This window comes from Malus domestica, chromosome 10 (genome assembly GCF_042453785.1).
Source record: "Malus domestica chromosome 10, GDT2T_hap1".
NCBI classification, from domain to species: Eukaryota; Viridiplantae; Streptophyta; class Magnoliopsida; order Rosales; family Rosaceae; genus Malus; species Malus domestica.
The window spans coordinates 3,489,044-3,504,139 of NC_091670.1; the positions used below are offsets into that span (position 1 = coordinate 3,489,044).

Here is a 15,096-nt window from a genome sequence, read left to right on the forward strand (position 1 = left end):
TCATCAATTCCCCTCGCGAACTTTGAGTCCCTCTGAAAAAATGATTAAGTGAAATTTGAATTTTTCAAACTTTGTGTTTGGTTATATCTAACGATCCCTAATTCCAAATTTATGGTTTAGATATATAAAAAAGATATCTCGGGTACTTCATTGCTATCCTTTAAGCTCCCCACTTTCAAACAAAGCAAAAAATTCTAATTGAGTTGGGTTTTGAACATGCAGATTAGTTAGACAACTTAATTACCAATCCTTATTATTATTGCAACAAACACACGGATTACACTAAAAGCTAGTGAATCATACACTTGCAGATGACTTATCCAAACACAAAGATAAGACATGAGTTTATTATTATTGCTATAAACACACGGATTACAGCGAAATTCAAAAACTAAAAACACGGAAAAAAGTAGTGATGAAAACCAATGCCACTTTCGCGGGGAACACGATTGCATTCGCACATGCAACAAGCCTTTTAAACCCATAGGTGACCCAAATGGGACGAGTGAAGTCTCGTGAGGGTTTCCAGAGACGTTACCCACAAACATCATGCATACTGATCATCAACATCTGACTTGGGAGACTGAGTAGATATCCACCCCTCCAGCATCAGGTTGTTTTTGGTTGAGGCGTAATTCGAATCTGTTTTCAATGAACGGCCTGGTTATGAGATCGCTTTGCAAGTGACGTAATCGGCAGCGCGTGATTAGGTTGTTGCTGTCAGGTGGTCCGACAGGCTCGACCTTGAACAATGTGCAAGCCCAATTGTCTTTGGTTTCATTTCGGTCAGCAGCTGCGGCCAGGACCAATAGCCTGTTTTGGTCCACCCTTCTCAAGTAGTTGCCATTGTAGGAGCATTTGATATGCACGTAATTCTTGTCGGCGTAGTCCTCATTGTTTGGCTTCTCTGTGGTGAACTTTATGAACCTGCTGTTTTCATTGTCCTCAGAAAACTGGACAATCTCATTAAGGTCGCTTTCTGCATCAAGTTGATAGCGCAAATACTTGTTGTTGATATCTGCTTTCAGCAGAAAAGGGCTTGGTAGTACAGGTGGAGCCATGTCGTATAGTGTAGTTGGGATTGGGATGCTCTCTCTTTTTTATTCTCTATTGATGATCTAATTTGCTTGCTGTGAATGTGATGCTTAGTTCAAACCTGCTATCCTATTTATAAGAAATTAAGCACAAGCTAGCTCAAGTTATGGTCTTTAATTAATATTAATTTCGACAAATCAGTTTCCCATCTCTTTCATTGATATGAACATGGCTGATCTCATTGGTGTGGCGCAATATTTGTTAAATTAGCCGTTCGGGTTGATTTCTTTGTATAACTCATCTGCCAATTCTACAACTTGTAGACTTAATTCCCTTACAAAATTAAAAATAAAATAAAATCCGAAACTAATGTAAGATAAATAAAGACTTTTTATATCATAAAATAAGACTTTATAACTTGTATACAAGACTATAGTGACAAGATCAAACACATTGATGGGTGCGCATTTTCCATCAACATCTGTTATGTGCATTTAAACTGAGCGTGGAGTCTTTTTTAGCAATTAAAAGTTTTGTATCATGTATTGTCTTGGTTTGATAAGACCTACATCTAGATGAGTTGCTTCTGAAGACTAATGTAAAACTTTATGTGGATATTTCTTCAGGGTGAAACATCGTTTGAGAAACGTTTTGGACCTCATTACAATTTTTTCATTTATTTTTTAACTTTTGGTTTAAATATTCTACAATAAATACATTTGTGGCTTTAATAACCAGTAAAACCACTTTCAAATATCTTAGTATCGGCTTTCAGAACAAAGGGGTTTGGTAGTACAGGTGGAGCCATGTTGTATAGTGTAGCTGGGATTGGGATGATCTCTCTCTCTTTTTCTTTTCTTTTTTTCCTTTAATTTGCTTGCTTTGAATGTGATGCTCAGTTCAAACCTACTATCCTATTTCTAAGAAATTAAGCACAAGCTATCTCAAGTTATGGTCTTTAATTAATATTAATTTCCTCAATCAGTTTCCCATATCTTTCATTGATACGAACATGGCTGATCTCATTGGTGTGACGCAAGATTTGTTAAAATAGCTGATCGGATTGATTTTTTCTTTGTATAACTCTTCTGCCAATTCTGAAATTGTACATATAATTCCCATTATAAAATAAATAAATAAAATCCAAAACTCATATAAAATAAATAGAGACTTTTTATAGCATATAAAATAAGACTTTGTAACTTGTACATAGTTACAAGATTGAACACATTGATGGGTTTTATATTTGGGGCTCACTACAACTTTTTTTCACTTAATTTTAGGTTTTGGCTTAAATATACCATTCAAACTAAATGTGTGGCTCATTAATTGGTAGAAACCTTTCCAAATGCTTTTTAAATGTTCTCTTAATGCTAACGGAGAATATTTTGAGAAGACAAAATATTTGCATTTCTCACGAAAATATGGGTGCTCATTAATTTTAGTTGGTTTTGCAATTTTGTATAAAATCATCATTAAATATAGTAGTTTTCATCTTTGGCTCACCGCTATATTTCTAAAAGTAGTGTAAGACTTTCAGCCTTTGTTCACTAGTGAGGATCTTATCAAGATAGAGCAGCCATAAGAAACTCTTAACTTTGGAGGAATATGAAGTTTCCAAATGAGAGTCCATCACCAATTAGGAAAAGCACTAGGCTTAATGGCCCAAAAATAAGCAGATTTAACTGAAAACTTACCATCATTTATTCCACTTCAGATACACTTGGCAGTCAAAGCATCAAAACTAATTGGAATGCTAAGAATTTGTTCAACCACCTCTTTAGTAAAACGAGTAATAGTGGATCCAAACCATTATTGCAACAATAATTAACTATAGTAGCCTTATACATATTGTCGGTGTCACGCCCTGATCCCGATATACGTACAAAATCGACATGTGATGTCATCAAATACCCACATCTCTAACTTACCCCGCCTTCAGGATATGGCAATGTGATGAGTAAATATTTTTACCATATATTTTACCCTAATCTTAGTTTTAATTTGTTGGTAATTTTGGAAGAATTTTGATACTTTGTTATATATTTCTAATGTAGGATATTCGACTTCCTCTGGAGAAAAAAGTAAACAAACATATGAATTTTGGAGTGATTCCAATTGGAAGATGTTCGTGAGTCTTTCAAGATGATTGTATCAAAATTCTAGATTTTTCTACCAAGCTGTTTGATCGTGGCGATGAAATTAAGGCCCAGCGCGCGCTTTCCCAGATTGACGTTTTTGGACGTTTTAGGTATTTTGAAGGTCAAGATGTCATATTTTGAGGAAGATTCCTTCTGAGGATTTGTATGCGACCTCTCCAGCTTTCAAAAGAGACCTTTTGGGACCAAATCGAAGTTTATTGGTTGGTCAGATGTCTGATTTTCTAAGAATTCCGAATTCTAGTTCAAATAGGAAACCTTTTATTTTCTGTTTTATTATTTATTATGTTTCATAGTTTTATTCTAAGACCTTTTAGGGTTTTATTTTGTATTAGTATAAATAAGATATTTAGCCATTAGGGGAAAAGAGGAGGAGAGAATAGGAGGAGAAAGCACACAGTACTTTGGAGGATTCAAGTTTATTTTCAAGGTGTTTTCTATCCATGTTCTTAATAATATTTTGTTTTATGGTTGTTAGTAACTAGTTTCGTTTGCTAGGGCAAGGCCACGACCCTTGGCAAGAATATGTAGTTTCTTTTCAACCTACTTATGATATTATGCATGCAAGTTTTGAATTATTAATCATTGTGTTTTAAACTATCTAGTTGTGTTGATGGTTGGCCACCATTAGGATATTTAGAAAAGTAATTTAATGCAATTTTGGCGGAGGGTTGTCCCTAGAATTGGCGCTGGCTTCTTGTGGTTAATATGTGTAACTTCTTAGGATGGACGACATGTCTTAAGGGTTATATGGTTTTTCAGAAGGATTTCACAAAACTTTATGAGTCTTACATGTTCACATTTGATCTGGACACCACAAACGGGTTGCATGTTAGATATACGTTCTATGTTGGTGGTTCCAAGAAGGGCATACTTTAGGAAAACCTAACCTTCAAAATATGCATGTGTAATTCATAAGTAATTGGAAGAACTAGGTTGGATTGTTAAGGTGATGGTGAAACCCTAGTGCTTAAATTTATTTTCAAAACTATTTTCTTTGGTTTTCTTTACTTTCCCAATTTATTTAATTGTTTTCAGTTAAATTCGTTCGTAATATTTTAGGTCATAAAATCAACCTCTTCTAAACTTTATTTTCAAATAATTAATTAAGATTTGGTTTTAACATAAATTATTCATTCAATCCCTGTGGAAAACGACCCTACTTGAGCTGCTATACTACGACAACCTTGTATTCTTGCAAGTATTTTAAGTGTTTTTATCCCTACTTTTGCAAGTGTTAGAATCCCTATCACAAAGCACAACTCGAGAATCGAATCGCATAGTAATTTTTCGTATAATTTATGACTGCATCTAACCTGCTCGTTAGACTGCCTATGTACCCTAAACAGAGATCAAGCTTTTCGTAGTTCACTTCACTCAAACATTCACTGTGTATCTCACTACGTCTCATCATAATACCACAATTCAAGCATGTAGCACCTCAAGGAACATTCTACGAAGCACAATAATATTCTCTAGTCATCTTGCCATTCACCCACACATATGCATTCCAACACTATCCAATAATCATACAAATCAATAACACATAGAATACACCCAAAATGTAGGGCTAGAGCGACACAGTTCGACCGAAGCCTATATCTCTGAAGCTGAAATTGAAGCCAAGGAACCAACATGTCAACTGATGCGATTTTAGACCACTCAACGAAATCTATCAACATCGGGTCCCAGACCACTCCACGGAACCAAACACCAAGTGGGATTCCGGACCACTTAACGGAATTTATACCATGATATGATTCCGGACCACTCAACGGAATCTCAGAGTATAAGGGATTTCGGACCTCTCAACGGAATCCGAGTGGATATGATTCCGGACTACTCAACAGAATCGCGGAGTACAATGCATATCGAACCACTCAATGAAATCTAAGCTGGGGACGATTACAGTCATACCTTCCGTCAGTTGTCTATCAATTCCGTCAGTTGTTGCAATGACATTGAAACTTTTTAAAGACGAGGTATTGTTAATGACCTAATAGTTGAGGTAGTTTTAGGTAATTTACCCTATTTTTTTTACTTATTTTTTTGGTTTTTCTACTTATTTTTTTGGTTTTCTATTAGAAATACATTTGTGGGTCAATAATTGGTAAAAACACTTTGAGATGCCGTATAAAGATTTGCTTAATGCTCACGAAAAAATAGAAAATTTTCATTTTCACACAAAAAACGTGGGTTAACACTCACGATTTTTAGGCGATTTTGTAATTTCGTACAAAAATCATTATTAAATCTATTTGTTTTAACTTTTGGTTTGCCCAACGAATATAGAAGTGATGGCTGACGAATCGTTATATGTTGGTCTGACAACTTGCACCTCATTCGTCAAGCAAAACTGAAAATTTTATTTTTTTTCCCTTATGTTTTTAATTTAATTTCAAATGGTAAATCATCGAATTTGATGATCAAGACAATTCAGTGTGTGGTTTTACTCTAAATTACTGTTTTTCAAAAAAATTATGAAAACCAAGGTCCTATATATAGCCTTTAAATCTTGATTTTTCGTTTGTTTTGGATGATTTTTGGTATATGCGGTTTGGAGTATATACAAACAAGTTTGATAGTTGGATCGTGGAAACTCGTTTCGTAGATTGCGTATGCTGTCAAAACAATAGATTCAACAAACATTTAGAGTTTATTTTGTACTCGCATTAAGTAGAACGTAAGCTTTTGAGGTATCCAGCAGTGTAAATATTTCGAAGTTGATGATCGGGTTCGTTCTTTATATTCTTCTAGGATTGAGGAATGTAGTTTAAAAAATTCATCAAAATCAGAGCTAAATGACCGTTAAATTGTGATTTCCATTTCTAACTGTCGATGATTTCGTTTCATTACCTAATCTTCGAACGTTTACTTTTGATGAATTTTGGCGTCTCTATGTCATGTCACATCAGAACTTACTTTTTGGTTTAAAAATACTGTTTCTATTTGATAGACACGTATTTATTACAATTGTTACCCTATTATGTATATTTGTTAGTGCCTCATTCAAACAATTTTTATTAAATTACTTTAGTTTTTGTAATTTGTAAGGATTAAGATGCTTATTGATAAAAGTGGAATTCAACAAGTTTTTGACACATCTTATATGTTTTAGTCTTCCTAATTACATTGGCTTCATCCATTTAATTAAAAGTAGATAGGGTAGTAGCGGCAGGAAGGATTTGATTTGGTTCTTCTTCTCTAGTTTTATTTTATGCAAAATTTCCTTCTTAGAATTACTATGAATTCTTCGTTCATGGGGTTCTAAATTCTTAGCTAAGGCTAAGAGGAAGCCCTAATTATGATTATTCTAGTTATTTGATTGTTCAATTTGTGAATTTCGGACTGATGATTAGTTTTCATTCACTAGTTGGCTTGCAATTTTGATATTGGGTTCTTTGTGCTTGACCATAGCCTACGATTTTGATATTGAAATTATTTGCATATGAATTTATTTATGACAATTAATTGGATTCTATTGATGCTTCATGAATGAGAATCATGAACTTATATTTTGATCCGACTGTAGACGAATATTGGTTTGTGTGGCTTCCTAGAAAATTAGCTATTTGTTTGACATGACCAAGTTGATAAGTGATTAATTTGTTTCTCACCATACTTAATTGGATTTCTACATGTTTGTGTATACGGGACCAAGGATATGTAGACTATAGAAATAGTTGAGTTTAAGCCTGACCACGGTAAAATTCACATCTCTTTGGGAAATTATTGGCATGTGTACCTGACCACGGACATATGCACGGAAGTTGTCTTCATTAATTTGATAATTCAGGAGTTGACAATTTGATACTAGGGTATGACAATTAGTGGTGAAATCAAAGCCTTAGTGTTTTCTTACATTTGTTCTCAATCATATTTCTATTTAAGCATTGTTAATTTTAATTATTCTTTGATACAAATCCAATCTTTATTTCAATTTGTTAAGTAATAGTTATAGGATTAAATTGTAAAATCAACTCCGGTGGATTTGATCTCGTATTTACATATTTCCACTACAACTGATTCGTGCACTTGCGAGTAAATTTGGTTTGAATTAATCTATTTATTAGGTTAGTTTAAATTCACATCAAGTTTTTGGCGCCGTTGCCGGGGATTGTTTTTTCCAATTTAAACTTTAATTGTTGCTTATCATAGTTTGTTTAGAATTTTATTTGTTAGTATTTTTTTTTCTATCCTTTCTTTCTTCCGTTTGTTCTTCTTTCTTATGTTTTGTTTGGTTTTTTTAGGTACTGCTTAGGTTTGTTCTATTATGGTAGATGCAAGGACATCGATCACTCAATCTAGCACTTATTCCTATTGATCACGAACTTGAGCAGACTTTACGAAACCAGCAACGGAAACATTTAACTTAAGGAGAGGTGCTCAAAACTCAAAACTCCACCAATTTCTAAAAAAGAATCAGAGATGGCTGAGCAAGATCAGGAAATTGTGCCGGTTAGAAGGCCGATGAAGGATTCTTTTAACCCTCAGGATTTGGATCAGCCCTCGTGCATTGCATGCCAACCTAATATTGACGGAACTTGTATGTTATCTCCTCAGTTGCTCAATATGGTTCCTCACTTCAATGGAGAATCTCTAAAAGAAGATCCTTATGCACGCATTCAAGAGTTCTTTGACATATGTAAAACGCAGCACATTAGGGGACTTAGTGCCGATGAGATTAAATTGCTTTTATTCCCCTTTTCTTTAAAAGAAGATGCCAAAAAGTGGTTGTGTTCATTACCTACCAATTCCATCACTGCTTGGGGACAATTGGCTAAAAAGCTCATAAAGAAGGTAGCTCATAAAGAAGGTTTTCCCTACACAAGAAAAAACAATTGAAAAGGCGACTCATTCCATGAGGCGTGGGATCAATTTAATAAGTTGCTTGTCAATTGTCCTAATCATAATCTGCCCGGAGATGAACAGGTACAAGCATTTTATGAGGGATTAAATGATTTGAAATGATTTGAATAAAGCCATTGTGGATTCCGCTTGTAATGGTATGTTAATGAAGATGAGTGACGAGGAAGCGATTGAAATGTGTGAGGAACTTGCAGAGAACTCGCAACAATTTTATACAAGAGGATGTCAGGCTAAAAGAGGTGCATATGCAATAAATGCTAATGATGGTATGAAAGCTGAGATGGCTGCCATGAACAAAAATATTGCAGCACTAATCAAGACCTTATCGACTCAAAGTTCTCAACAAGCTCTCAAGTCTGATGTATGTGCAATCTGTTCAAAAAATGATCATGCTACAAATACTTGTCCGATAACTTCTTTTTCAGATAAAGAGCAAGTCAATTTTGTTGGACAAGGAGGATATTCTTCGAAGCACAATCCATACTCAAATACATATAATTCGGGATGGCAGGATCACCCTAATTTCAGTTATGCAAATCAGCAAAATGTATTAAATCCTTCACAAGGGAACACACAACTTCAAGGGACTGCTCCAGGATTCTCCGAACTTAAGAAAACGTCTTTGGAGGATAGCATAGTTGTACTTGCACAAAGTCAGCTTGCGTTTCATCAAAGTACCCAAGCTTTCCAGCAACAAACACAAGCTACTATTCAAACTACTCAAGCTTCACTTCAGAAATTGGAAATTCAAGTGGGACAGCTTGCTAGTGCAGTAAATGAATGAGAGAAAGACAAATTTCCAAGTCAACCCATAGCTAATCCGAAAGGTGCATATGAGATCAGCTCTAGTTACCCGTCACATGAGCAAGTCAAGTTTATCACCATACTCAAGAGTGGCACACAAGTAGATAATAAAGTTCAAATGGCGAATGAGGACCGAGAGACCAACCTGAAAAAGAATGAATCGGTGGATGTAAAGGGTAAAAATGCTCAAGTAAACAGACCAAAGTCTCTTAATTCATCAAAGTTTGATCCCTTTGCAGCTTATAAGGACAAGCCTCCTTTTTCTCAAGCTTTGATCAGGCCAAAGAAGGATAATCATTTCAGTGAGATCATGGAATTGTTCAAAAAGGTCCATATTAGTATTCCACTACTTGAGGCTATCAGGCAAATCCCTTCCTATGCCAAATTTCTCATGGGTCTTTGTTCACATAAGCGCAAGTTGAATGGTGAAGAAAAGGTTTTTCTTACCAAGAAGTTGAGTGATATCTATCTATGGAAAAATCCATCAAAGCTCTAGGACCCTGGAATTCCTACATTATCTTGTGTCATTGGGAGTCATAAATTCGAAGAAGTATTGGTTGATCATGGAGCAAGCGTGAATTTAATGCCATATTCAGTTTATGTGGAATTGGGTCTTGGGGAACTGAAACGAAGCCCAATTACATTGGAAATTGCCGATGGATCTGTAAAGAAGTCATGTGGTGTTATTGAAGATATGTTGATGCAAATTGACAAATGTTATTATTCGATGGACTTTATTGTTCATGATACAAGGCCTGTGCATTATTCATCTACTGAAATTCTGATTATTCTTGGACGTCCCTTTCTAGCTACTGCAAAGGCTAATATTCAATGTGACACTGGAGTTTTAACTTTGTGTTTTGGGGATATGAAGGCTAAATTCGACTTGTATCCTGCTCATGGCCTTCAATCTGGTGATGATCATGTTGAAAGTATTCATCCTGCAGTTCGTGCATACAAGAACGACTAGAACAAAGCAGTGTCTGGCTGAAGACAGTAAACTTAGCGCTATTAGGAGGCAACCAAATTTCTTTTCCTTAGTTTTCTTTTTTTAAGTTTTATTTTTTGTTAGTTTTTTTATTAGATTGCTTCGCTGCTGCTACTTATTTGCTCGTTGATGTTTGTTCTGTTTGCAGGTCTGGCTCTCTATTCCAATTTGACAAAGGAAATTCGAACAAAGTGGTGTACTGCAGCATGTTTGCTTGCAGTTTGGATGAGATTAAGTTGGTCATTGTTGTCATCCCCAAATTTTTCCACAACAGCAAGCATACTTTGAGACCATATCATTTGTGCACCATTCACATCCATTGGATGATTTGCTAAAAAGAGCTGCATTTACAAACAAGGAAGTTCCCCGACTTTTCTCTTTTTCTTTTGCTTTCTTTGTTTTATACTCCCATTCCATATCGCTTTGTGTCCTAATTACATGTTCAATTCCATATTTTTTAACATTAAGGACAATGTTGGATTCAAGTTTGGGGGTAGGATATTTTAGTTTGGTGTTTTTAAAAGTTGAAAAGAAAAAAAAAATAACAAAAAAAAATATAAAAAAAAACCTAAAAATATTTCTTTGTATGTTTCTTTCTCTTTTCCTTTGAGTCACTTTCCAAATTTCCATAACGAAATTGAGTTGATAACTTGTATAACTTGAATGAGAAAAGTGTGGTAACATATGGGGTTTTAGCTTTATTCACTTTATAACATGATTCTAGCATGATGTGTTTGATGCACAATAGCCCTTGGTTGATATTATGTAAATTTTATTAAGTTGAGCATGCTTAACTTGAATAAAACCCGCACCCATGTGAGCTTTTGTGCCTACATATAGTGTGTGCATTTTTCATTCACTTTTGTTCTTTTCATGTGTGCAATCTTTTATGTTATGCATCTCCAGAACTTGCTTTGAGACCTTTTCAAGACTTTGTGTCATGTATTGCTTCAACTTGGAGACGATAGCAGGCATTAGGACTTTACCATCATTGCCATATATGCCAGTGTCCTATACGTTACTCCTACTTAGCCCCTTTGAGCCTTTAATGGAGCCTTTTCTTTGTGAGCCAAACTCCCTACCATTCCTAACCCCTATTTATATATCCTACCCTTAATTGTTCTGAGAAAATGATAGAGCGATTGTTTCGTTGGAGCTTAATTTGTTTGCATAAAAGGGATGTATGGACGAAGGTGATTGATTATCAAGGCTAGAAATTTGCGCTTTAATGTTATTCACTAAGAGTTGAAAGCTGGAAGTGGCGACATTAAAAAAAAAAAAAAAACAAGGAATCAATGAAGAGGATGTGAGATTGTGTCCTGTACTTGCATAAGGGTAATGAAAGCAGCTCGAATGTGTTGGTGATGTCAAGTGCTTATTTTCATACGAATCTGGGGTATGAGAGAACAACATGTGCTGCTGTCTTTACTCTGGTGATTTACAGAATTTGAATTGTGCATGAAAGAATATCTGATACAAAAGAAGGAAAAGTAGACTGAAGATGCTACGCTTGTTGATGCTATTTTTTAGAGTGATTCGTGTTTTGTGCTTATGGTAATTAGAAACACTCTAATATTTTCTCAGAATTTTTGTATTCCCAATCCTTTCATTTGTTTAGCCATTCATCGTAAGCCTCTGTTACAACCTTTGATAAAGACCTACTTGATCCAAGGAGAGTCATTTTTGAATTGTGGAGATCAAATTGATCTACAAGCTTATGGTAGAGCATTCATGTAATGATCTTTTGAGTGTATACACTTAACCTTAAACACTTTGAGTGCTAATTGAGCGTATATCTTGTGAGTTTAGGGTTGAAGTTGTGCGAATTGAGCGTATACTTGCATTTGTGTTGTATCAACTTTTGGCTATTTTTACTCGAGCATGTTATGTCTCTAGAATGTGTTATTTTGTGACTATGGTTTGAGCCTTATGTGTTGTTATACTTTATTATTCTTGGTATGCTTATGTGTAGACTCCCTTAGTTGTTTGGAAAGATCAGTTTTTTTAATTGTGTCTTTTTGTTTTACTCGAGGACTAGCAAAAGATAAGGTTGGGGGTATTTGATAGACACGTATTTATTACAATTGTTACCCTATTATTTATAATTGTTAGTGCCTCATTCAGACTATTTTTATTAAATTACTTTAATTTTTGTAATTTATAAGCATTAAGATGCTTATTGATAAAAGTGGAATTTAACAAGTTTTTGATACCTCTTATATGTTTTAGTCTTCCTAATTACATTGGCTTCATCCATTTAATTAAATGTTATTTTATTCTTAGGTTGAAGACCAATAGGCGGTGGAGATATCTTAGGAAAGAATTTCAAATTGACTGGAATTCCTATTTTTTAGAAGACTTGGGCGCAGATAAAAGCAGAGAGGATAGCAGCGGAAGAGGGGGATTTTTCTGCTAGCGTGAAGTAGAGAGGGCAGCAGCGGCAGGGAGGATTTGATTTGGTTCTTCTTCTTTAGTTTTATTTTATGCAGAATTTTCTTCTTAGAATTACTATGAATTCTTCGTTAATGGGGTTCTAAAGGGCTTGGTAGTACAGGTGGAGCCATATCGTAGTGTAGTTGGGATTGGGATGCTCTCTCTTTTTTATTCTCTCATGATGATCTAATTTGCTTGCTGTGAATATGATGCTTAGTTCAAACCTGCTATCCTATTTGTAAGAAATTAAGCACAAGCTAGCTCAAGTTATGGTCTTTAATTAATATTAAGTTCGACAAATCAGTTTCCCATCTCTTTCATTGATATGAACATGGCTGATCTCATTGGTGTGACGCAATATTTGTTAAATTAGCTGATCGGTTTGATTTCTTTGTATAACTCTTCTGCCAGTTCTGCAACTTGTAGATGTAATTCCCATTACAAAATAAAAAAATAAAATCCAAAACTCATATAAGATAAATAAAGACTTTTTATATCATAAAATAAGACTTTCTAACTTGTACATGACTATAGTTACAAAATCGAACACATTGATGGGTGCGCATTTTCCATCAACATCTCTTCTGTGCATGTAAACTGAGGGTGGAGTCTTTTTTTAGCAATTAAAAGTTTTGTATCATTTGATTAACTTGGTTTGATAAGACCTACATCTAGATGACTTGGTTCTGAAGACTAACGTAAAACTTTATGTTGATATTTCTTGAGAGTGAAACATTGTTTGAGAAACGTTTTGGGCCTCATTACAATTTTTTTCATTTATTTTTTAAGTTTCGGTTTAAATATTCTACTATAAATACATTTGTGGCTTTTATAACTTGTAAAACCACTTTCAAATATCTTGTTAAATTTTTCTTAACGTCATGGAATTTTTTTTACGAAAATGAAACATTTGCATTTTTCACAAAAAAAAAATGTGGTTTGTCAATTTTGTAAATTTGTATAAAAATCTTCATTAAGTCCATTTGTTTTCGCATTCACCTTACCATCAGGAACTTAAAATTAATTTATAACTTTTCATCGATACTTGAGTATAGACCCTTGTTAAGGCAGAGAGTTGGGCTTCACTACAATTTTTTTTCATTTATTTTTTAGGTTTCGTGTCACATCTTGGCCTGGGCCCCCACCACAACCCGGGCACGACTCCACCGTAGCACGATATTGTCCGCTTTGGGTCCCGACCACATCCTCACGGTTTTGTTTCTAGGAACTCACACGAGAACTTCCCATGGGTCACCCATCATGGGATTGCTCTCACGTGAACTCGCTTAACTTCGGAGTTCCAATGGAACCCGAAGCTAGTGAGCTCTCAAAAGGCTTCGTGCTAGATAGAGATGGGAATATACATATAAGGCTTACATGATCCACTTCTCCGGGCGATGTGGGATGCTACATTTCGGCTTAAATATTCTATTAAAACTAAATTTGTGGCTCAATAATTGGTAAAACTCTTTCCAAATGCTTTATAAATATATTGTCCTAATGCTAACGAAAAATATTTTGTGAAGACTAAGGATTTGCATTTCTCACAAAAAATGTGGTTGCTCACTGTTTTTCTTCGGTTTTGCAAATTCGTACACAAATCATCATTAAATCTATTAGTTTTCATCTTGGCCTCAGTGTGATGTTTCTAAGATTAATGTAAGAATTTTTGTTGATATTCTTGAGTATATACCCCGTTTAGGCAATGTTGGACCACACTACTGTTTTTTAATTATTTTTTTGGGTTAGGGTTAAAATATTCTATTAGAAATACATTTGTAGCTCAATAATTGGTAGAAACACTTATGCCCTATAAAGATTTTCTTAATGCTCTTGAAAAATAGAAAATTTGCATTTTTCACACTAAAAATGTGAGCTAACACTCACGATTTTTAGGCTATTTTGCAAATTCGTTAAAAAATATTATCAAATCTTAAGCCTTTTATAATTATTGTTCTAAATGGATTGTCTGTCAGTCGTACAAGATTATAATTACATGATAAACACACTGATGGGTGTGTAATTTGCTGCAATATCTTCAAAGTGCGATAAAATGAGCGATTGTCGACTTTCATAAAATAGTATGGCTATAGGTCTTTTAATATTGCAAGCTTTTATAACTCTTATACTAAAAATTTGTACAAGTTTATAAATGGATTAACAGACTAATAGTTTGGGTATAAATGAAGACTAAATGAGGGACTTGATTCTCAACTTGCACACTACATAGGTGTGAAGTCTTTTGGTATAATTATAGACTTAATGTCTAGTTCATTAAGGTATTGGTCTGTAAAAGAACTGGATTTAGAGAACGAAAGTGCAATTAAATGAGAAATATATTATTCTTTCACAAAGCACATGACTTAATGTCTCGTTCATTAAGGTATTGTGCCTAACTAATATGTTTTCAGTTAATTTTTAGGTTTCAGCTTAAATAATCTAGAGTGATGATAGACCCACCCCATTATCCTAATTTCACCCACCATAAAAATTAAAAAATTAAAATATTATTTCTCCACCCACCATTATTCCTAAAATAACTAATGTCTAATTTTTTTAAACAATAATATTAATATTAAAAAAATAAAAAATAAAAAATAAAAATTTCATGCTTCCTTAATTGCCACTACCCTAAACGCACCAGAACCTCCTCCCACCCCCATCAAAAACAAAAACCTTTGACACCTGCTTGGCGGCATCTCCTTTGGAAAGAGAGAGAAACAAAAGGGAAAGGAAGAGAGAAACACAGGGGGAGTTTTCCAATACAGAGGTAGATTGCTCCAAAGCGATTTATTCCAACTAGAATTG

The 15,096-nt window shown here is 34.5% G+C and overlaps 3 protein-coding genes across 3 annotated transcripts; 2 read left to right on the forward strand and 1 right to left on the reverse strand.

Moving 5' to 3' along the window:
• Positions 1 to 563: 563 nt before the first annotated feature.
• On the reverse strand, positions 564 to 1,061 carry LOC139188495 (uncharacterized). Its single transcript, XM_070806073.1, has one exon. The coding sequence runs from the start codon at positions 1,059 to 1,061 to the stop codon at positions 564 to 566; it is 498 nt and encodes a 165-aa protein (XP_070662174.1).
• Positions 1,062 to 7,622: 6,561 nt separating this feature from the next.
• LOC139188496 (uncharacterized) lies at positions 7,623 to 8,847 on the forward strand. Its single transcript, XM_070806074.1, has 2 exons — positions 7,623 to 8,010; positions 8,177 to 8,847. Exons 1-2 carry the CDS (start codon positions 7,623 to 7,625, stop codon positions 8,845 to 8,847), a joined length of 1,059 nt encoding a protein of 352 aa, XP_070662175.1.
• A 138-nt stretch (positions 8,848 to 8,985) lies between these two features.
• Positions 8,986 to 9,837, forward strand: LOC139188497 (uncharacterized). The gene is made up of 2 exons (XM_070806075.1): positions 8,986 to 9,325; positions 9,464 to 9,837. The coding sequence occupies exons 1-2, from the start codon at positions 8,986 to 8,988 to the stop codon at positions 9,835 to 9,837; spliced, it is 714 nt and encodes a 237-aa protein (XP_070662176.1).
• The last annotated feature ends 5,259 nt before the right edge of the window (positions 9,838 to 15,096 follow it).